Raw genomic sequence first — 22525 nt, forward strand, 5'->3', positions numbered from 1 at the left:
ATATTTCAAAGAGAAAACGTTGAAAGTTGAAGTTACGATCTTCCATGCAATAACACGCGTCGAAAGACGAAACAAATCTTTGAAGGAAAAAAACGATCGAGTAAAGACAATTACAGAATGAGAATACAAATCCTATGTCCTTCTTCTCTCGAGTATTTCCCAGTTTTTAACTAAACACTGAGAAAAGGAAGAAATGTCCAGTCCTATTAGGGTGTTCGGAAAGTATCTGCCGAAAATTTCGCAGTAGCACAGATTTTTTGAGATGTTCTGGAAGTTCTCGTTTTAAATATATTATATAAGGACACTACCGCTTCTGTACACATAACATATCTGGCTCCCTCTTCCTTGCCTATTTCATCCTATAATGGCCGGACATTCCATCCATATTCGACACCTACTCCTTTACGAGTCCGAATCTGGCCACCCCGCTGCTGAAGCCCATCGAAACATAAGTCAAGTATTCGCCACTGAAGCCCCTTCTGAGAGGTCTGTGCGCGCCTGGTTCCAGCGCTTCAAAGCCGAAAACAAGAAACTCGAAGATGAGCCTCGTTCTGATCGACTGACTGCAATATCGTTCGACGAACTGAAGAATCTGACGGAGCAGCATCCATATGAAGGTGTGCGGTATTTTGCTGCCAGCCTTTGCTGTTCGCTGTCCACCGTGAGCAATGGACTGCGATCTTTCGGAATGGTGAAAAAGCTCGGTCAGTGGCTTCCACATGCATTGAGCGACGGCAACCGCCAAAGACGCCTGGACATCTGCACTCAGCTGCTCTCCAGAAGCCGCAGATTCGCCTGGCTAGACACCATTGTCACTGGAGATGAAAAATGGGTCCTCTACGTCAATCATACCCACAAACGTGCGTGGTGCGCTGGCGATGAAATGCCGGATCCTTTCGTGAAAACTGAAATTCATGAGGTCATGTTGAGCGTCTGGTGGGAGGGGGTTTCATGGAATCTACCGTTTCGAACAGCTGCTGGACAACACGAAAGTTACTGCCGAGGTTTACTGCGCTCAACTGCAAAGACTGGCCGACAAGATCCGCAAGAAGCATCCGAAGCTCAACAACGTTCGCCTGCTGCACGATAACGCGCGCCCTCACGTCGCGAAGAAGACTTCCCAGAAAATTCTGGAGCTCTACCGCACCCACCGTACAGCCCGGACCTGGCCCCGAGCGACTACCACCTCTTCCGATCGCTTCAGCATCACCTGGAAGAGAAGCGCTACGATGATTGTGACCACCTCGAAATGACCTTCGGGCTTTCTTCGCCTCCAAGTCGCCGGAGTTCTACGCCAAAGGAATCCGTGATCTTGTGAGACGTTGGCAGAAGGTTGTCGATATTGATGGAGATTATTTCGTCGAATAATAAAATGTTGTTAAAAAGTTGTGTTGTTTTGAAATTTTGCCGTATTTCAGCAGATACTTCCCGAACACCCTATATTTTCAATCAAAGTTCGTCAATTTCACGTCATAATGCAGCTTGATTGTTTTACCTGTAAACTATTTATTTCGGGGAACGGTCAAGAGGTACCCGTATGATGTGCCGCCGCGTATCCAGGAGGCTAATGAGCGTCGTTAATTGCACCACGCATCTCCTGATACCGTCATAATCGCTACAGTAGCCTGATTGCTCCTCTTGTGCTACGTCTTCAAGACGCCCGGCCCACATCACCCTCCCCTCTCATTTCGCCGCGTCTACCGCTCTTCCGACGATTTTTTTCGCCGCGCCTACAGCTCTTATGATGCGCTTTTAAAACCGAACGGGAAGGAAAGTACCTGGTATTACATGTTGTTTGAAGGTCTACATAAAGTGTGCTTGTAAATTAGTATAAAAGAAGGAAAGAATGAAATAGGTTTTTATAAGTGATATGCCATTTAGAAATGCGAGTGAAAATGAAATTATCCTGTTTCGATTGTTAGGTGGAAAACACATCCATTTCTGGGAATGCAAGAGATGTTTCAAAAAATGTCCCACTGGTCGGTGTTATGCTATCTTCTTTACTTTTTCGCTTTCTAAGGATTTCTTCTTGCTTATCTAGCTGGGCAAAACTGGCATCCAACGATTAACGAGGCGCTAATAATGCCTCACAGACATACACTGTACCTAAAGGTATATCTCGAAAATACAAAGGTTCGCCACTAATACACCTAACCTGTCATATTGATTTTATGCAGAGAATGTGAGAGTGAGAAAGTAGAAATGAAGCGATAAAACGCTGTTGAAAGAAGTTTATAGAACCATATAAAGTTTTATTCTATAAAACGTACAAGGAAGCACTGAAATATTTAAGTTGCGCTCCATATAAACATTATATCTAAGTAGAATTTTGAAAAGGTAAAATGTAGAAAGGAGTTTAAAGAATGTGTACAAAGTAATAAGCGCATAAAGTTGCTGTTATTATAGCTGCCGCAGTTGAAATTTGAACAGGAATTCGTTGGATGGCATCGTGACAAACACATACTTATGCACTGCTAGTTTATATAGAAAACTTAAATATATGCATGTTATTCTTTTCCCAGGAGCATCTTTTTGAGACTTTTTACTTAAAGTAAAGTTACATTGGATAGAAGGATTTACTTCTCTTTTATTCCCAATAATATGCGCTTAGTTTACTATACCCGTACATCAGAATTCGCTTCGGCAATTCGTTTTTCACTCCCCCTCTCTTCAAAATTCGCATTATCCACCGCTTCGTCGCGGCGCGAGCGTCGCGCGCGGCTTTGATCGGAGAGCAATAGGGAGGCGGGGTGTAGGTGATCTCAGGCGGTCGTGGAGAATGTCTAGTTGGTGGAGCGGCAACCGTAATTACGCGGAGGAGCGCGGCGCTGAAGGGAGGACAAGCGCGGTCAGCCGGTTTTCACGGGTACCTCTTGTCCCGCACCCATTTATTTCATTTCACTGACATTCATTCGGCTTTTACAACATGAAACCGAATGTTATTATGAGTGCACTGCGACAACTGGATGTCATCGTATATTAACTTCTTTTATTCATTAAGAACGAAATACAAATAAGAGTGAACGAAAGAAAACCGAAGGTAAACACTCAAAGTGACAAAATAGTTAAGAAAAACAATACTAGGATCCCGAAGGCACCAGACGAAGCGCACCGATTTGTTCATGAGAAGAGACAAAATTGAGAGAAAATTAAACAAAATTCTGAAAAGAAACAAGTAAATGGGAAAAATGTAGACTTTACGAAGAACGAGCGATCGCAACAAATACAGTTCAGAGAAGGATCTTCGAATATAAAGGGTTTCTGTTAGAGAAACGAATGAAGAGGGAGAGAAAAAAAAAACTATTCTTCTTCAATGCTTTCGAAGTCCATAAGAAACAGATCGCAATCCAACACTCGCTTTTTTCTAGTGGCCCAAAATCTGCAACAAAAAATAAAACAAAATAACTAGGAAAAGACATGAACAATAAAGATAACACTCACGTAATCGTTTTGTCAGCCGTAAGTTGAGGTGTTAAGAATCCTTCGAGTCTTTCCTGCGGTGCCAGCACCTATAAATTCTGTTGACAGGAACTGCAATTCAGGGCATGTTTCTAGTTTAAAAGACAAATACCTGTAGTGTATTTCGACACAACAACTTTAGCCACTTTTCGTTTCCGACTAGGACTCGTTGTACATTAGCAATGACTCTTAGATCACAATAGACACGGAACTAAATTTGAGTAGGAGACGGAAAGGATATTCAGCGATAGAATGATTAAATAGCAGAGTTAGTCCAAGAAAATTCGTTATTGGCGTGGTTTAATAAAGTCAGCTCAGAAAAGATTTATATTTTCTTGTTGTGACGCCTCGTCAGAGGTAATTCAAATCCAGTTAATACATGCAAGTTTGGATAATAAACGGACGAATATTGTTTCTAAATTGTGTTACCATTTCTCCTCTCTTCATGAAATGGTTTCTTAGTACAAACTTTTCAATCGATGCTTTAGTGGGGATGCGAACAGTACGGGAGATTTTCATAGAGTAGTCATCCCATATGAAAAGGAGAGCTAATAGTGAATGAAGACAATCTAACTAGTTCATTCAATCGCATCTAAAGTGAAATAAAATGGATTTCCAGTCGCAGAAGCCACGTAAATTGCATGATCGTGTAGTTGGAGAAGAATATTTAAGGAAAAGATTTTAGCCTAGTAGTGCAACCAGTTCTGAGATGAAAATGATACCTGATGAGGATGTTCTCTTATAGTTATGAAGATGGTTTCTCAGAGCATGGGCAACCCAAATAAGAAAAGAAACCATAATAAAAGAGAAAGGTTCAAGAAAACTTTATTTTAAGCACAGGAAAAGCGCACCTGAAACAAACCGTGGATCTCTCGTTGCTCCCAGTTTTCCACGGGTGGCCGTGGTTGAGGTGGAGTGCACACTTCAACGGCTATATGGGAGAAGTGTGGTATCCGAAAATCATCATATTGTCTACTACAGCGTGGTTCACACATGACATTGAACCAGGCACCCAGCCGAACAGATTGGTGCAAATTAAGAATATCCACGTAGTCTCTGGAAAATGATAACTACTAATTTGATTTAATATGCACATTTCAACTCGTTCCCGTGAAAAAGAAATAAACAACTATTAGAGAAATGAATAAGTGAAAAGACCTCGAACAAACTGCGAACTAATTGATGAATACACATGGTGCCTATTTATTTGAGTTGTCACGAGTATGCTCTCACCCGTACTCAGTTTCACTGTTATAAGTTTTATGAATAATTTGTAACAAAAGTGAAGGCAATCTACAAGATTCGTACAATGAAATTCGGTGAAGTGGCCATCTAACGCATGTTGAGTAATGAAAATTGCCAGTGTATAAGAGCATGCTAACCAATGAAAAGCAGTGTTGTATTAATGAACGGAGCAAGAAAGTGGTTACTATAGAAGCATGAAGGAAATAAACAAAACAGTTTTCTCTCTTTTTAGTAGTGTATTAAAACTTTAGATCTGAATTAAATGAATGTAATACAAGGTTTTATGAATCTAACAAAAGGGAATACAACAAAATTGGGCTAATAATCCGTGATATATAACCTTCAAGCTAATTTTGAACTACCAAAACTATGTTATCAATGTTGCAAAACTTATACCATATCTTTGTCTTCAGCTAATACATTATCAGACAAAAGTAAAAAAAAAAACCCGAATTACGAGAAAATAGATATTCTCTATGCTTAGTCCACTCGCACTTACCTTTAGTTTAATTTAAATTTAATTTTTCTTAATTAGACCGATGAAAATAATGTTCTATCGTTAGAAATTTTGAGGACAACATCGCGCTTTTTCACAGCAAAACAATTCACGGAGAATGTATTTGTACTTCATTCGGTGACGTCAATGATCGAAGAACAGAACAACGTTCTAGAAAACTAAATTCCAGAAAGGTAAACACTCCTGAAAACGAGCCTATTTCACGTACATTTTCCCAGTGATGCAAAGAAATTGGATGAAAGCTATATATGAAACGTAATACAGTTCAAATATGGGTCCACTAAAAAGAAGTAATCCATCGCATAAAAACCGACTACTTCGAAAACGTCGTCAGGGTCTCAGCGAAACATCAACTCACTCTAGGAGATTTGAAGGGACGACAATTTTATGGATGCCAGCTACAGGTGTGTAACATATTATATTGTCGTCTCGAATATGTACAACACAACACCAGATTGGTCTGCGATCCTAAAATCCACTGGAATCCATGGAAGTAAGACAAACATCCATTTGCAACTTACCCTCCCACTTGGTTTTTCATCTGTTAGGTCCACGACGGTTTCAATACTTGGCGGCACAGCAGGAGCAATCCATTTCTGCAGTACGTTATAAACTTCTGGTTCGGAATGTTGGCGTTCTCGACGGTTCATTTCATCACATTGATCATCATATGGTGTTGTCGATCTCTGTAAAAAGTAATTCTCTGTAAAGTAAAGACGGAAATAAACGCTATACATTTTCCGTTATAAATGTAAAGCGACAGCCAAGATTGTTAACACTGGTAATCACGGATAACGTTTCGGCGTCGTCGCCTTCGTCAGAGGCTGGAAAGTCAGAACATTTGTCACATCTCTTCTCAAGTGCTTAATCCAGAACAAGTTATCATCCCGTAAAAAACCACTTACAAAACCAAGAACCAAAAGAGCTTAAATTGTTGTGCTCTGCATCGAGACATTTGCAGGTTTTTATTTACGAGGTCATATGCACATCGCATCCTTAGTATTTGCGGAGCGCTCACAAGGTCTGCTAACATCACGGCAACGCGGCTATTAAGGTAAGCACAACAATTTGAGCTCATTTGGACCTTCAGATTCCAGATATGACCCCCTACAGGGTGATAATTTGTTCTTGAGCAGACATTTCAGAGAGAGTATGTTGCAAATTTTCTGACTTTCCAGACTCTCACGACGGCGACGACGCCGAAACGCTAGCTTCGGACAGTAATAACCCTAGCCTCACAATTGTAACTGACAAGTTGCAGTTATTGTGCCAAGATTCAAGGAATATTGAACTTCTACACTATACATTTTCACAACAAAAATCACAGGGCTTAGATTAACAATTGTTGGGAGCGAAAACAGCATGCGACGACAAGAATCTATCTGCACAGGAGTAGGGTAACATTCAGCGCAAAGGTTACTCACAGTCAATTACTTCACTCAACAGTCAAGTGTATAAAAGAAAACGGAACCCTATAGTTATTATGTGAAAAAATGCGGTATAAAATACATCATTTTCACAATGTCCCGCGGATCTGTGGGATAAAGTAGAAAGGAGACCAAAAAATATCGCAAAAATCACAGTTCCAGGAAGTCAAATACTCCTCAAAATAGTAGACATATATAGGCCCTGTCGAGACGTAATACGCTGACTAATACACTATACGTAATACGACCGCTGTATGTCCGCATCAAAGAGCACGTGAACGGCAAGAATAGATTACGAGAATGGACACCTTTAGGTGCCCATAGAACACAAAGACACGACGGATGGCCGATTTTGAAATTAGGGTCCAAATCTTAGCGCACGAATCTAAAACGTTGGCTCGAAAATCGCTGGAGGCATTTTAGATCCAATCCAAAAACCCTAAAATGAACTGCAAGGGCGAATGTTTGTCGATAACGCAGGAACTCGCGCCATATCTCGAATGGTTCTTCTGATCTGAATGTGACATTCGAACCATTCGCCCTCGTGATCGACCAGTCAGCGGTCCATGCTAGGCGTCTCCGATCTAAGGTGAGCATTCAGTGTAGTCGCTAAATTGGTGATTAAAAGTAGGCGTGGAGTTTACCAGTTTAGTTGTGGAGAGGTTGGTCTTTTAAATTGTAGATTGAATCGCCCTTTTCAGGCTCTGAAGAAGGCGATATAGCCAAAACGTTAGCCAATAAATTTATTTAACAACCTCGTGTACAGCTTATCAAACTCGATACTACATTCAACTATGCTGAGGTTCATTAAAAGTCGAACTTTTCGACTAATACACTATTTCACATTTGAGCATCTTCAAACTCAATAACACCTCTTAATATTTTGACGAGTCCTGTCAAAGATTCCAACAATATTGAAACGCAGGGTGCAGCTGCGTAAGCGGCTGCGCTCGAAGACGTGAGATAGGGCGTATCGGTGAGGATGGAAGCAGGGCCATCGCAAAGTGCAGCGAAGAAAGGTCGCGTTTAGGCAACTGTCATGTGCTTCATGTATTCCGACCCTTTGCATGCGATTCATTCCTTTACAGCTTTCACATTATGCGACCCTATTTTTGAAAATTACACCGCAAATCCATATTACAAAGCACCAATGATCATATTGTTAAGTTCTGTTCTCGTTCATCAGATTACAGCATATCACAGAAAACGTACGTGATCAATTAGTAACGGAACACTGAATGATTTTTCCAGATACAAAATTACCCAGAACAGTCTTTGAGAATGAACACAGATTGTAACTACGGCATTTTATATCAAACATAAAACTAAATTTTACTATTTCAGGGGAATTGAAAGATGTCGTGAATGATATACTCAAAAAATGACCGGAAAAATGAAATCATTCTATTTCGTACCTGGTTCGCTAGTCGATGCTCTGGTTGCTCGTCGTGAAAATCTCGTTGTTGGAATGAAAACTCTCTGCAACCCTCTACACCGTGGGCACATCGGAGTCCGCAAATTTCTTCCATCTCTTCTACAGTATATCCAGGTCTAATATACGGTGAATCTAGCTGAACCAGAAGGAAATGTGGAATTAATTTAGCTCAAATTTGTACATAAAAACAACGAAGTAGAAGAAAGACTACACTAACTTGTTCAATGTCCATATTGTCATGCCAATTACAGTGCAGTTTTCTTAAATACCAGGAGTCTCTCACGAATTCAATCTAAAAAAAGAAGTAGCGCCTAGAAAGGTACACTTCTACCTATTATTATAGTTATACAAAAGATAACTATGCCTCTATTACTGCTCGGTTAGGAAGAAGTGCTGGAATTTCAGAACGCCGTGCCCAATCCTCATCGATTTTGATACGACCGACGGTATCTGACTCGATGATGGGATCCCCAGCTGCAGAAAACTGTATTCGTGCACGCAGCGCCAACTGCAAAACTCATGCAAAATTACTTTTCTTCTCTGGAGTATTTTTGTAGGAGATATTTTACTTAAAATAACGTCCTCCCAATAGGGAACAAGCGCAAACAATCCAAACAAAGCAGCACTTTAGTAAGCGCATTGATGAGCAGAAATGTTAGTCAATTTGAATCAGACTATAGTGCCGATTTGGAATAGAGGTAGGAAAAAAAGAAAAGGATGGCAGCAAAATTCATGAACTATGCCCAACCATAACCGTAAACAAAACAAAAACCACTTTCCAACGCGAAGAGAGACTTAATCTTTTCTAATTATCTCTAGTTTCACACTTCTACTCTCGTTTGTGAATTTAACAGCAAATGAACTGTTTACAAATGTTGCTATTTCTTCGGGTGCATTTATTTGCTTATAGAGAAGAATTTCATAATTGAAACTCAGAATTTCACAAACACAGATAATTTTGTTTTCAAAACTTGAATCTCGTCTCTGTCCATCACTACAAAGCACAAAGAAGCTTCGAATAAGTAGAAATTAACTCACGATCACTATGTACTCAAAATCGTTCTGCATTTCACGCAACTTAAATTTCTTCGCATCGACAAAACGAGGTGGCGCTATGTAGTTTATGAGACGCATGTTGCGACTATCCAAGAACTGACCACATTTGAAGTCGCCACCAACGTATTGAAGCCTGAACAGAAAGATATGGATGAGGAAATTTCGAAACTGAGATCACTGAATTGTTAATTTAATAGAAACTGATATTCAGTTGAACTTATATACAGAAACTATCGTTTCTATATCAGTTTCTATTAAAATCGGAGCAAATGCCATAGTCTGGAAATTTGACTTATCTTTCTTGAATTTACGGATCTTTGAGATCATCTTTATGAGGAACAACTTTAGAGAGGAAGCCGGAGGCAAGTATGGGATGTGGTAGGCCTGGCAGAAATTTACATATTTTCTAGTCTTTGGTGAACCCACCGCAATCACATCCTGGTTCAAACGTTATACTATATACTATATACTATATACTATATACTATATACTATATATATATACTATATATATATACATATGTATATATGTGTATGTACATGCATATATATATATATATATATATATATATATATATATATATATATATATATATATATATATATATAGAGAGAGAGAGAGAGAGAGAGAGGAACTATCGTATCTGTATATGCATCTGTATAAATAGCCTATCTTGACTTGACTTCATAGCTAAAGCACTTCAAACTGTACTTTTGACGCAGTTAAAATTTTACCTTTAATATGACCTCAACGATATCCTTCACGAGCACGATCGAGTAAAAACGAATTTTGTGTTGTAGTACAAGTCAAGTCGTTTTTACCGAAGGTTCGGGCCGATAAAAACGAGTTAACTTGTGTTATGGTGCGGTGAAAATAACATAACGTGTTCCAAAATTTACGCAAGATTTGAATTAAATAGAAGAAGCAGTCTTTTCCTATTTTTATGTTGAAACATGAAGTACAAAACTTTGCTGGCAAATAGGCTTTCTTTCGTTGGAATTTTCCATGACCTTTTTGCATGGATGTGGCCTACTTTTGTTAATGCAGTGTTGTTGAATCTCTTCCAAGGCACAGGTGGATGTGTGCTTGTTGGCCCAGATCTTCGACTTCAAATAATCCTATGGAAAGAAATCCAATGGTGATAGATCAGTGATCTAGAGAGCCAATTCTGATTACAGAAACGAGAGAGTAAACGACCAGGAAATCTCATGCAATAAGTGGATTGTTTCACGGGTTGTATGACATGTCGCACCATCTTGTTGAAACCACATGTTCTCCACATCAATTGCATCCAATTTAGGCATTAAGAATTTGGTTATCATGTCGTGATATCGAGCGCCAGCAACAGTAACTGCTTGACCGTCTCATTTTCAAAAAAGTATGGTCCAGTGACTCCTGCAGGCTACGTCCTATTCTATACATAATTCTTCCTATCCTATGTACTTTTTGTACCAATTTAAAAAAATATTAATCTGTTCTCTATTTAGTTCAAAGCTTGCGCAAATTTTGGGGCACCCTATGTATTGTATTTACGTTTAAAAAGTATTTTATGATGTGGCAGTTATTAATTCCATTCTTACCATAGTGGACGCTACTACCACAACTAAAAATCCCATTCATGGTTTCAAAAAACTGCAGTATTTATAACAGGAAACATTATTAGCATTAATTCCGAACAGGCGCACAATAACTCCAACTACGAATTTAGCAGAATTTCCCTATTCTGCTACATTCGTAGTCGGAGTTATTGTGCGCCTACAATTCTAAGACTCAGTCTTCAAAATGATGCTATAAACTACAACTTCTACTTTTTCATAAGAGTTCTGCAGCAAAAGTAAAGTGGAATACTAAACAAACAATAATGGTAAGATTAAGGAAGTTTGGGTCACTTTAGGAAGGGAAAATGTACTTACATACACACAGAAAAACCGTTTCACCTATGTATTGTTGTAGAATGACTTGAGGGGGATCAGCGGTCAGGATTAGTCAAATAAGTGTTTTTATCCTCCCAAACAAGTTTGGTACCAATTTATCGACCCAGGAGGGATGAAAGGGTTGGTTGACATGTAAGTGATGTAGGTAATGCGGTCTCTCTATCACGAGAGGAGGAGCAAACGGGGCTGAGCCCATAAGAGCGCACGCCTGGAGCACAGTAGGAGGACCTTAGCCACCGTACACCTGCAGACCAAGGACGGATCAAGGACGGCTTACTCCTTGCGTGGGTTGAGAGCTGCTGGTAGCAGCGAGTGGTTCACCCCTCGCTGCCGTGAAGTCGCAAGTGTCGGGCAGTGGCTAGTGGTACTCCCCGCTGGTTTTCCTCGTGCTCCGTGTAGTTTGGTCGCGTTTATTTTTTTTTGTTCGATCGTTCGCATGGAGTGCACCCATGCGAACGGGCGCGAGAGTGATAGTGGTATGTCTTGTATTTGTTTCTATGTTATTTGTTGGCGAAAATGCGAAAAAATAAAAAAAAAACGAAAAAAGGAAAAATACGCAAAAAGTTGAAAAGTTAAAAAAGGAAAGAAAAATGAACCTGACAAGGTACAAAACGCGTTCTATTTGGCGCGCAAGGATGTCTTGGTGTAGAAACGGTAAGTGCAGACGAGTTCCGGTGCAGTTGACGTTGAGGTTGATTTTGATACTGTTGTTGATGTTGATGTTGAATATGTTCCGGTACAGTATATGTGTTGAGCTATTGTGGCATCGCGTTGATCTTGTGGTTTAGGGGGCTCCAGTAATGGGATAGGGCAGCTAGGCTGCTTAGCGCGTTTTATTCAGTGATGTGGTTGTTGGCTGATGATGAGTTGTGAAGCACCGTAAGTGTAAGTGGCGCCTGAGTTGTGGATTGTGAAGCGCCGAGGTTGAGGTTAGTAGTTGAGGAGCGCGCGTGTTGGTCCGGACCCGTTGTTTTAGTCCGGGGGCGAAATCATGACCGACGAGTGCGAGGGGGCGTGAGGTCATGCCTGGGGTGTCATGTGTATTATTAGTAGGATGCCCGGTAGGCCCCGATAATTAGATCAGTGTTACATTGGCCTTACGGGCCGATATCAAGACTAGTGTTGCGGATGTGTTGCGGTACTTTGCAGGAACTCAACGATGACGCCTACGTACATGAGAGAGATGCGAAGACACTGTGACACCGGCTATTCCTCTCGTTGCTACTTATAGCCCGATATACAGATTAGTACCATTTTCAAGGTCAGGTAACGACGTCACACAGTTTTCGCTGTGGCTTCGCCGTCTAGAAGACGTGATGCGGCTGCGTTCTGCGGTGGCAATGCCCCACAAAAGACGGATTTCCTTATCTGCTATTTGGATGGGGCAGCGCGTGAGAAGATAGAAGAGTTAAGTCGGCAGAAGTGCTGCTACTTCAACGCATTTGTGGCACATCTGAAGCAAGCATTTTAAGGACCGCAACATCGCTACATGGCTAGGCAGGCGCTGTCTGTTTGTCAATAGCAGTTTGGGGAGTTATCAACGACGTTCGCTGATCGTCTGCTGAACCTGGTCTGACCCGCTACGACCGGCCAGGACCAACGGATTCCTCAAAGAACGGGTCCTTGAGGAGTGGTCAGGTTGCTTCCCGACGTTCCCAGAGTTTCCTTCTTCCTCTGTCAATGCTGTGTATCCCGATTCCGACTCTCTTTCTTAAGAACTTTCGCAAGCCAGCGAACAAATTAATACGTTGTCTATCTCTTTGCGGAATTCACAAGCCGCTTGTGAGCAATCTGAGGCGCGTGTCTCAGCACTCATGAAGCAGAATGAAGAGCTAGTAAGCTCTGCTTTTGGTCAACCTTCTCAGTCTTCTTTACGAACTCCTCCTAATTTATCAGAGATTCGTTTATTACTTGCTTGGCCGTTAGTTCTTTCGCGGTGTGCTTCAGCTGATGCCGTTTGTGTTAATTTGCCTTTTTCGTTTTCTGAAGCTCGCAACGTTTCGGATTTTAATATATTTTATTTTATCTTAATATAATATATTTTTTTAACGCGGAGGTCTCGAACCAGGAGCGTCAGCAGTTACTCGTGCTTTTCGATGAATTTAGTGACCGCAATTCAAGTGGTGAGTATGACTTAGGGTCCTTCGAAGAGACGGAGATATTTGTTAAGACAACTACGCGAACCCCTCCTTCGCGCTTTCGACCTCCGCGGATTCCGATAAAGTTTCAGAAGTAGCTCGATGAGCACATTACAAACTGCTTCGATCAGGTCGCATAACAGAGAGCGATACTCTTTGGATCCATAACACAGTGTTTGTAAAGAAAAAGGACGGTTCTTTTCGAGTCTTCTCAATTCTCGTCCTCTTAACGAGATTACCATCCGTGACCACTACCCGTTGTCTCGGATAGAGGATATACTTGCTAAGATAGCGGGTATCTAGGCAGCGGGTTGTTTGTAAATATATAGAATTTCAGGACGGACTTAAAGTGGAATGGGGGCTATTGCAAGTTGATTTTAGGGGCGGAGTTCTCTATCACGAGAGGCGGACCAAGGACGCATAGGACAACGACACCAAGGACCGCATCGCCAGCCTGAGCCTCTCGAGTATGCTCCCGAAGGGAGCAGAGCCCATATCAGCTACTAGAGGTAAGGCTTACTCTTTGCGTGGATTGAGAGCTGCTTTCACAGCGCAACGCTTAGTGACACTAGAACGGTTTCGAACCAACCACCGATCCTGCAGCCAAAGCAGAACTTCTCACCGACTGCGCTACAGTCCCTCTTATATACGATAACACTGAGTTATAGAAATCACTTCGCCAATCCCTCACAAACAAGAAAAGCAACATTTATCGTAGCAATGTCCTTACTTATTCGCAACAATAGTTAGTAAATACCCGTACCTTGCCCATTTTCCGATCTCCAAATCAATACCTCCGTCACATAAAATTCCGAATTTATGAGTCTTGGAAAAAATCACGTAGAATTTCACGGCAGCATCTTCCATTCGGCGAAACACTGTGATACAATCCATATTTATAGTTTGCTGCAAATATAAACGAGTAGGTTAGTGTACTGAAGCTCACGTAGCACTGCACCAACCTCCACGGCTGACTGTGGTTCAGTCGAATTTAACTGTCCCCACGGTTTTACATGCCCACTCTAAACTATCAAACTGAATATCAATGCATTAAAAAAGATTTAAACGTCCTGGATTTATGTTTGCTGGGATGACTGCGTGGGTGAACTTACACACTTTCTCTTTCTGACCGTTCTAACACAGACTTTTTCCGCCTGGAGCTAATCGAATCCTTAATATCAGAAAAACCTGATTCCTATATCTAAAAAAACGAAATATATTGCTTGATCACGTTTTTCAAACAATTCAGCTGAATCTACACTCATTTTAAGACATTAAGATTTTAAAAATAGCAGCTTTTCAAACAAAAAGTAACAATGGTCGAGAATTTTTTATGATATGAAAAAAAAGAAAGAAACGAAAAGTAAACTAAGACAGAACTTTTTATAACATATAAAAAGGAAAAGAACAAGTGAACTAAGACAGCAGCTTCGCTGGCACAGCCTCTTATTCTCTTCTCTTCCTGGATCCTCTTAGATGGCCCGTTTTCACTGGACGTGCGGGCCCTAGCACTTCATCTCGTTGGCCGTCTTCCTCGAGGGCGTTTAGCATCTCTTGGAATCCACTCTAGCGTTCTTGTAGTCGATCTATCGTCGATTCTTCTCATAATGTGACCAGCTCATCTATGCTTTGCTTTCGATATATATTCCGCTGGGTCGAGAAGACGGGACATTCCTCTTAATTCGGAGCTGTGAATACCAGCTAGGTGCTGTGTACGCCGGTTGAACTTCGGAACACATCTCTCAAGGGCTAAGCATCTTTTGTGGGTAATAAATAGCTTCCTAGACGTGACAGCAATGTCTACCCACGTTCACGCTGCGTAACAGAGCGCTGGAAGAACTGCCGAGTCAAACAGATGGACACGGAGATCTTGGTCCTTCAGTTGGCCCGTAGCTTCCCGGATGGGTGCAAATGCTGCCCACTCTGCTCTCATTCTTCTATTCAGTTCCTTCAAGTCGTTTTCCATGTTCATAGAATGTCCGAGGTATACGTATCACGAAGTTTCTACTACGATTTCGGAGCCTCCAAGCTATACTCCTCCGTCCTCGCAGTAGGCGTTCTTCATGAACTGTGTCTTCTCTCTGTTTAATCGCAGTCCTATTATCTTTCTTGTTTCGTTCGGTTCCTTGAGCATCGTTTCTGGTTCATTGGTCTTCTCGAAAAGAATAACGATATCTTCCACAATACGAAGGTTGGAGAAGAATGTTCCATCAACATGTATACCCCTTCGTAGCAATTGGCTAATGTCCTCGCATACGACGTGTTCACATCTTGATCGACCAGCGCTGACAGTATTGAATTCGTTTCTACGCTGCCGAAGGTTTTCTCATAGTCACCGAAGGCTAGAACAAGGTGCAGGCGGTATTCCCGGCAGATCACTATGACCTTCGACACGGTGTATTTGTGATCTATGCAGCTGCCTCAGGCGGAATCCAGCTTGTTCTTGAGGTTGAGCTTCATCCAGCGTCCTGGATATGCGCGTGGGGATGATCTTGGTGAAGACTTTGTAAAACACGCTCAGCAAGCATATCGGACGGTGATGAATAAAAAGAGGTGATGCCTCCTGAAACGTTTTGATAGACTGCGAAATTATTTTTGTTACATATAGTAAGTTACTGCACATGAGTGGTCAACAAATTTTTTATTTCTTACAACGGCGGCGGCGCTGAACGGCGCTGGTGGGAAAATTGAACAGAGATTAAAGCGACAACTTCTTATAGTGACAACGAAACCGTAAGCATTACCATGACAACGAAACCGTAAGCATTACGGCGAACCCTGAAAGTTACCCTGAAAGAATTGTTTACACAGAGAGTCATTCCAAGTCAGAGATGAAATGAATTTTCACATAACTTTTTTTTTCGAAAGACCTATGTATCTCGACATAGGCAATCAATATCAAAATAATGCCTTGTTTTTTTCTAGGTTTTAGAGGAAGCCAGATACTTATCATAATAATGACTTCAACGATCCTAACAATTCTAGTTTTGATTCTGCTGACGGTGACATATGCACCAGCAAGATGTGTATAGATAGGCCTGTCACGTTGTGAGAAGAGTCGACGACAGACGTTCTAAAAGAACGTTGGAATGGATCCCAAGAGACACTGAATCCCCTTGAGGGAGACCGCCAACAAGATGGGGCGATGTGTTCGTAGCGCGAATGGACCAGCTGAGAGCTCAGCTGGATACGGCTGAAGGTCCTCGTCAACGTCTCTAAGAAAATTTGAGAACATCATGGATGACAAAGGCGAGGGAGCGAAACGAGTGGAGAAGATGTTGGTCCCGCACGTGCAGTGAAGACAGGCCATCTAAGTGTCTAAGTAGGATGTATATACAGTTCCTGAAAATATCGCAGAAGATGAGCATCACAGCAATATCTCTGGACATGCAGCTCGAAGAGCAACAAAAATGAGTTCATCTCGCGTTTTCCATTTCAAAAAATCAAGCGAAAAAAGTCGAATTGCAATCAAGGATTGTGATCGGGAAGGTTTATCAAACACAATTTCTGAAAAAACCTCACTTCTGACAGATGGGACACGTATGTGACATCGCACCATAACGGTAGAATGTATTTTTTTTTGTGGTAATTTCTCTAGAAAAATCTGTGTTGTAAAAATTTGACATTTATTGTAAGTAGTATTCCAAGCATGGACATATCCTACGTATTAAAATCCCTATAGTCTGAAAAGATGAAATCCATTGTGAAAGAGTTCAGCAGTGAGAATCCGAGCGATGCAGCGAAAACTCGTAGGGTTCACTTATAGCTCTAAGCTGCACCGGATACGTCACGATCTTTCTCCGAGTCTTTATGTCTCATATGAAACCTTTTTCAAAAATGAAAGTTAAGACCTGAATGTACCTCGTAATGCGTTTGGGATGATGCCCCTTCGTTGTTTCGGACCCCGTAAAGATTTACATTTCTTCTCATCCGCTCATCCCGTGTAAGATTTTCTGCGAACATTGATGGTACTTCATCTGACGGTGTAGGATAAGCTGGCTGCAGATTGTTGGGAGGAACTATAACTTCGTTTCTGTCCATTAACCTTCCAGCAGCTCCGTATAATTTCTTTCCAAGTTTACAAAGCTGAAATGTAGAACTTCCCAAAGATAATTACGGAAGTCTACTCATCACAAAAAACAAACCAAAACAGGGAGAGCTACTTCCTTCCCGCAGTGTACATAGTTGACAACTTCCCAGACACGTTGCTCCCCCGGTCTAGCCAGTTGTTTCAGCTCGACAATTGCCAAAAAAAGAAGAGAAACATCTAGAGAATATCATAAACGTGATGTAAACTGCAAATACTGCAAAAACTTCGAGCAAAGATAATGGAACATAGCAAAAATAGCATACGTCAACGTTGTATATGTTGTACTTGACCAGCTCTTCAAACTCCGATGTGGAAATACCAACTTCGCCAATGAATTGGTCCTAGAATTGGTAATACCAAATTACTGCTGGTTTGAAATTCTAAGTATCCAAACTTCTATTCTTCTTTTTTTTCTTGCGTTAAAGATTGTTTCCTTCCTTATGCATTAAAGGAATCATACTTAAATACTAGATTTGCAATATCATAGATCAAGAATTAGCTATGTAGGTATCTGACAAGAAAAAATAAATGTAATGAACGGAGGGAAACAGATAATGAAATGAACTTACAAAAAGGGCAGGCCTGGGACACTTTTCGATCCTCTTCAACCTCGTTTTGAACTAAAAAAAAGTTACGGAACTACAGAGTCAAACCATAGGTGCGATAGCGAGGAGCCGGACGCTACTCAAGTGAAGAGGGTCTAGCCCATGGGGTGCAGCTCAAGTGATGAGGATCCCTTCGCCAACCGTCCAAAAGTGAATGGGGTTGGAGCACCGGCTTCGACTATCGCATGTATGAGACAAACTAGAAAAGAATCACAAACAATCTTCAATTTTTTGAATTCCCATTTCCAGAAGAAGAAAACAGAACTTACTAATAATTGCAGTCATCAGATTATAAGTACGGGAAAATGTAGATATACTCGGATCAAAAAGAACTGAAGAATTCAGAATGTCACTTGAAGTTATAATTGTATACGATAGGTCTATACAGAAGATTTGTACAATCTGCCAAAAGCTGAAAACACCCAAACTGTTAGATGTTTTCTGTTGACTTTGAATTTACGATCGAGTTACTATCATCATACTACATTATATTATATTACATACATATTCAAACAAATACAAAGAAACACAATTATCTAATGATATAGAAAAGTCTTCACAAAAGAATGCTTACAGTCGCAGACATTTCGAGCATCAGTTGGTGATGAGCTACTGAGAACATGAGAAGAAAAAGAACATAAACAAGACCTCCCCATCAGAGGGATAAAAACGAAAGAGAGAAACAAATTTTGGTAAAATACTACAACTAAAGAAATTAAGAAGGAAGCTGGAAGATCTTGATTATTTTCGTCGTAACCTAAGATTACAGTTTCATTTAAAGTACCCTTATAATTGACCGCCTGGTTTTGTTGCCAGCTACTTCATCCAAATTCAGGGAGCTGAAAATTAGCATGCAACTCACCCTTATGGTGTTTCTATCAGCAAACTCAGCAAACTGATATACGAAACTGTTGAAATCGTTGTAGTCGTGTTCAGTAGTTTCTGGGTTTAAACTGTGCTTAATTTCGACTGCTCGAGGGTTAAAGGCTCTAGTGCTGAAAAGAACAGATTAATGTTGATTAAACAGTTCAGTTGCAAAGTTGGGCTCGATTACGTTCCCTTCTCAATTCTGTTGCTTTCTAGTTGTAAATCGCACCTCTACATAGTCGAGTCAATACGACATGAACCACGGTGCAATTGCCTAAGCGGCTGCGCTCGAAGGGGTGCGTTGGAGCGTCGTGGCTATTACCAACGGAGGATGCTTTCTAGCAACTTTCACTGCTACAGCTGTGGTTCCACCTCGATTCCAACGTCTGCTTCGGCAGACGTTTATGCAGCTGCACCGTGCTTCATTTCATTATAATGAATGAGTAAAAAAACCCTACATTTTACATAAAAATTCTTTCAGCAGGAAAAACAGAAAAGACAGATCAACTGACCAGAAACCTTCCGGTGAGTCGACAATTTCCGGATCCACGTCGAAGCATAACCAGTGGGTCGGCTAAGAAATGAAGTTGCGAGAAAATACAATAGATGAACAGCTTGTACAAGGAAAATGACGTGGCGCCTTGGTAGATAATATTATAGGCAATCGCACTTCGAGGATTGAGTTATTGCGAAACATTTAGTTGATGTGTTGGAACAAGAAGTTCTTAATCACACAGTAAGAAAGGAAATAGGTGAAATTAGGGTAACGGAATCCAACACTATGCTGTTAGGTCAAAACGAATTGAAGTCTGGTGTAACTGCGTAAGCTGTCCCACACCCCAACGTCGAGCTTCTAGTCGTTTTCACTCAACTGTAAAATAACAAGGCTGTAACACTCAGCAAATGCAACATAAATTGAAAATGAACTACTTTCATTTGTATCAGTGAAGTCTCGAAAATCCCACCTCTACTGTAAATGAATTACAATTTATTAACGATATGAAGAGATTTTAATGCAGTTTGTACGTTCCCACCTTACCACGAAATAATGTGGGATATGCGCCTGAAAAACTTCATTCGTTTTCCTTATCTCAATAATACAAACGTGGTCCACCAATCTGGAGCCTAATCCATTTAATTTCTTCGCTGATATCGTCACTGAATAGCTCACAGACGTCAATTTAGTGCTCTTCTAAGTATAATTTTTTGCATCTGCTGAGACATTTCCACCACATTCACATATTTCCCTTACTAGAATACTAGATATTTTAAATTTAAAGCAAAAAATGGCAGATATTATTTACAAGAACAGCATTGTTTGTAAGAATTAGTTAATAGCAGTGAAAAAGCTTCAGATATTTGAGGTAAAAGAACCTACATATAATTTGTTGCGATCGTAGATAACAGATTTGTCTAGAATAATAAAAGAGTGATTGTATTCCACTGACCACACAATGACATAATCCCTGCACCATCGCACAACAACACCTAAATACATACCTTAGGTTCAGTCAAACAAAACAGTCGTGTCAGAAACAAAAATGAGAAAACAATGGTATACATCTATATTCGGAGCCCGCTGTACTTCTCGAAAAGTATTGCTTAGCATAACACCATTCATCTCGATGTTATACGGAAATCATAGCTGAGCACAGTTTTAAAAGTCCATGATCGATACTCATAAAATATGAAGTGTATTCGTGTAGTAATATGCACTGTTATATGCACATCTCGAAGATTAAGACAAAAGCCTTAATAGTGATACATGGATAAGCGCTAATTCAATTATGCCGCAAGAAATTCGAAATACCATACAGATTCACCAACATTTTGAATGGCAGCTCGGCTGTTATTTAAAAACGACAATTCCGCAATCTATTCGCTGTTTGATAAGCTAATCCAAAAAAAACTCAGTTACTCAAGTTCTCTAATCGCTTCGTTTCCCCATTAGAACAGACGGTCAGGGGTGATAAGAACAGTTCTGCATCCATTTTTAAGAGTTTTGAAAAAAACCTTGAGAATGCAAAGTGACTTTAATCTTGCAGCGCCTTCACGTCACATATCACCAGAATACAAGTAAAAATCTGGAGTGCCAGGCCAAAATCCAGAGTGAGCATCGATTTGTCCAGAACCACTTAAGAGGATTGTGAAACCGTTGAATTTGTACGAATCCATAAACGTACAGTCAGTGCTGAACTTAATCGTCACTTTGAAGCGTTATTTCTTTGAGGGAGGTGAGCATTGCTGCCCACTACCGATGATTAACCATGATGAGTACACCCCGATAAGCTCCTTTATTTTGCTTGTTTTCCTTGTTTTTTTTCTTTTCTCTGTAACTGCGCAAAACCACAATTACTTTGTGGCCGTGTTAGCAACAAAAATCCTTCCCATTAGAGCGTCCCTCGACTCGATCGGCGATGACGGTACCCATGCTCGCTTCCGCTGAGGGGTAACGCGACACCCCGACAAGGAAAAAAAAAGCTTGGAAGCGACTGTATAACCCGTAAACGCGAAACCGGGAAAGAAATTAACTTCAGTAAAGAAACACCAAGCATGCAAATCAACCTTATCGAATCCCAATGATTAGAGAAGAAATGAAAGAGATACCTTGTATACCTTTGACACATTCACGCTCCATCCAATAGTTCGATAGCTTTGCAGTTGTGGAACAATGCTGCCTCGTTCAAGCCGATTAGTGAAGGATTCTAAATCTGGGATTAACTGATTCCATCGAGGACTTGTAGGAGCTAATACAACATACAAGGAAGTTCTCAAATGAGGTAAAGACGGTAAAACTAGAAAAAGGCCCCGGTGAAATTGCGTAAGCTGCTGTGACGAAGTGGAGCTAGCGGCTGCGGTCGGAGTGGGACCTTCCTGTATCCTGCAGCTTGAGTACAGCTAGCGATGGCCCCATCTTAAATGTAACTGCTAAATTCACAGCGTCGCTTCGAGCGCAGCCGCTTACGTACGTACGTGTCAGGTCGTCGCGGCTATGCAGCTGTTCATATATAATATGAAAGAGGTGGATGAGAAAGCAAGTTGAGGATAGAAGGCACTGATTAGCTCATGCTCATCTGATTCGTCTACTACGCGAGTGGTGAATACCGTACGAGTCCATGCAAAGTGTTCGTAGGCATTTTTCAGATTGAGGCCTCTACACCAGCAGATAATGGGAGGTAATTCACAAGTATCACAACGAAAAACGAGATTCTTCTCAAATCTCCCGCTGATCAGAGTAAATAGTTCACAAAACGACCCAATGCATATCCAAAAACCCGTCAGACAAGATGACTAGTACTCCTTCATTTGAAGGTTTTCGACTGTACTAATGTTTACAAGCTCAGAAGTGAACTGCTCAACATTTTCATTATCAGGGGACGTAAGTTCTTTGTCGAATGTACGGAGGGTTGTGCAAACTGATACCTACTGAGGACTAGCGATCACTCTTGTTTCTGGATTCGGAGAATATGCGCGTTTACACTGCGATAACTCTGCTGCGCTGCGCCTCAGCCCCTGAGTACTCTTGATGAGACTCGAAGACCTGCAAATCCACACGCGGTGGCAAAGCGCGATGGTTGTCTACCGAGCGGTGTAGCATGGTACATTGGATGCCGCAGTCAAAAAAAAAACTGCTTTCAGCTATGATAACTAAGGACTATGCGGTACGAAGTCACGAATAGAGTGACTTTTTCTGCAATTTTTCACTCGATCTCTTGTTTTTCGCGTCCACAATGATACTCGGACACGGCGCG

At 41.0% G+C, this 22525-nt stretch overlaps 2 protein-coding genes across 3 annotated transcripts; one reads left to right on the forward strand and one right to left on the reverse strand.

Annotated features, from left to right (window-relative positions):
* Positions 1–364: 364 nt before the first annotated feature.
* Positions 365–1090, forward strand: RB195_009708 (uncharacterized protein; the record flags this gene model as incomplete). Its single annotated transcript, XM_013450635.2, has 1 exon — positions 365–1090. One exon carries the CDS (start codon positions 365–367, stop codon positions 1088–1090), a length of 726 nt encoding a protein of 241 aa, XP_013306089.2.
* Positions 1091–3300: 2210 nt separating this feature from the next.
* Positions 3301–21411, reverse strand: RB195_009709 (uncharacterized protein; the record flags this gene model as incomplete). Of its 2 annotated transcripts, none has more annotated exons than XM_064190381.1 (20): positions 3301–3379; positions 3442–3509; positions 3572–3670; positions 4311–4515; positions 5580–5689; positions 5743–5907; positions 8064–8219; positions 8301–8375; positions 8448–8591; positions 9122–9272; positions 13975–14117; positions 14174–14233; positions 17073–17297; positions 17357–17478; positions 17621–17642; positions 17871–17921; positions 18769–18901; positions 19286–19347; positions 20152–20261; positions 21381–21411. In XM_064190381.1, the coding sequence occupies 20 exons, from the start codon at positions 21409–21411 to the stop codon at positions 3301–3303; spliced, it is 2211 nt and encodes a 736-aa protein (XP_064047963.1). The 2 variants fall into 2 exon arrangements, with proteins under 2 accessions (XP_064047963.1, XP_064047964.1); XM_064190380.1 differs by having other exon boundaries at positions 17357–17446; positions 17565–17642.
* Positions 21412–22525: the final 1114 nt, after the last annotated feature.

This window comes from Necator americanus, chromosome III (assembly GCF_031761385.1).
Source record: "Necator americanus strain Aroian chromosome III, whole genome shotgun sequence".
Taxonomy (NCBI): domain Eukaryota; kingdom Metazoa; phylum Nematoda; class Chromadorea; order Rhabditida; family Ancylostomatidae; genus Necator; species Necator americanus.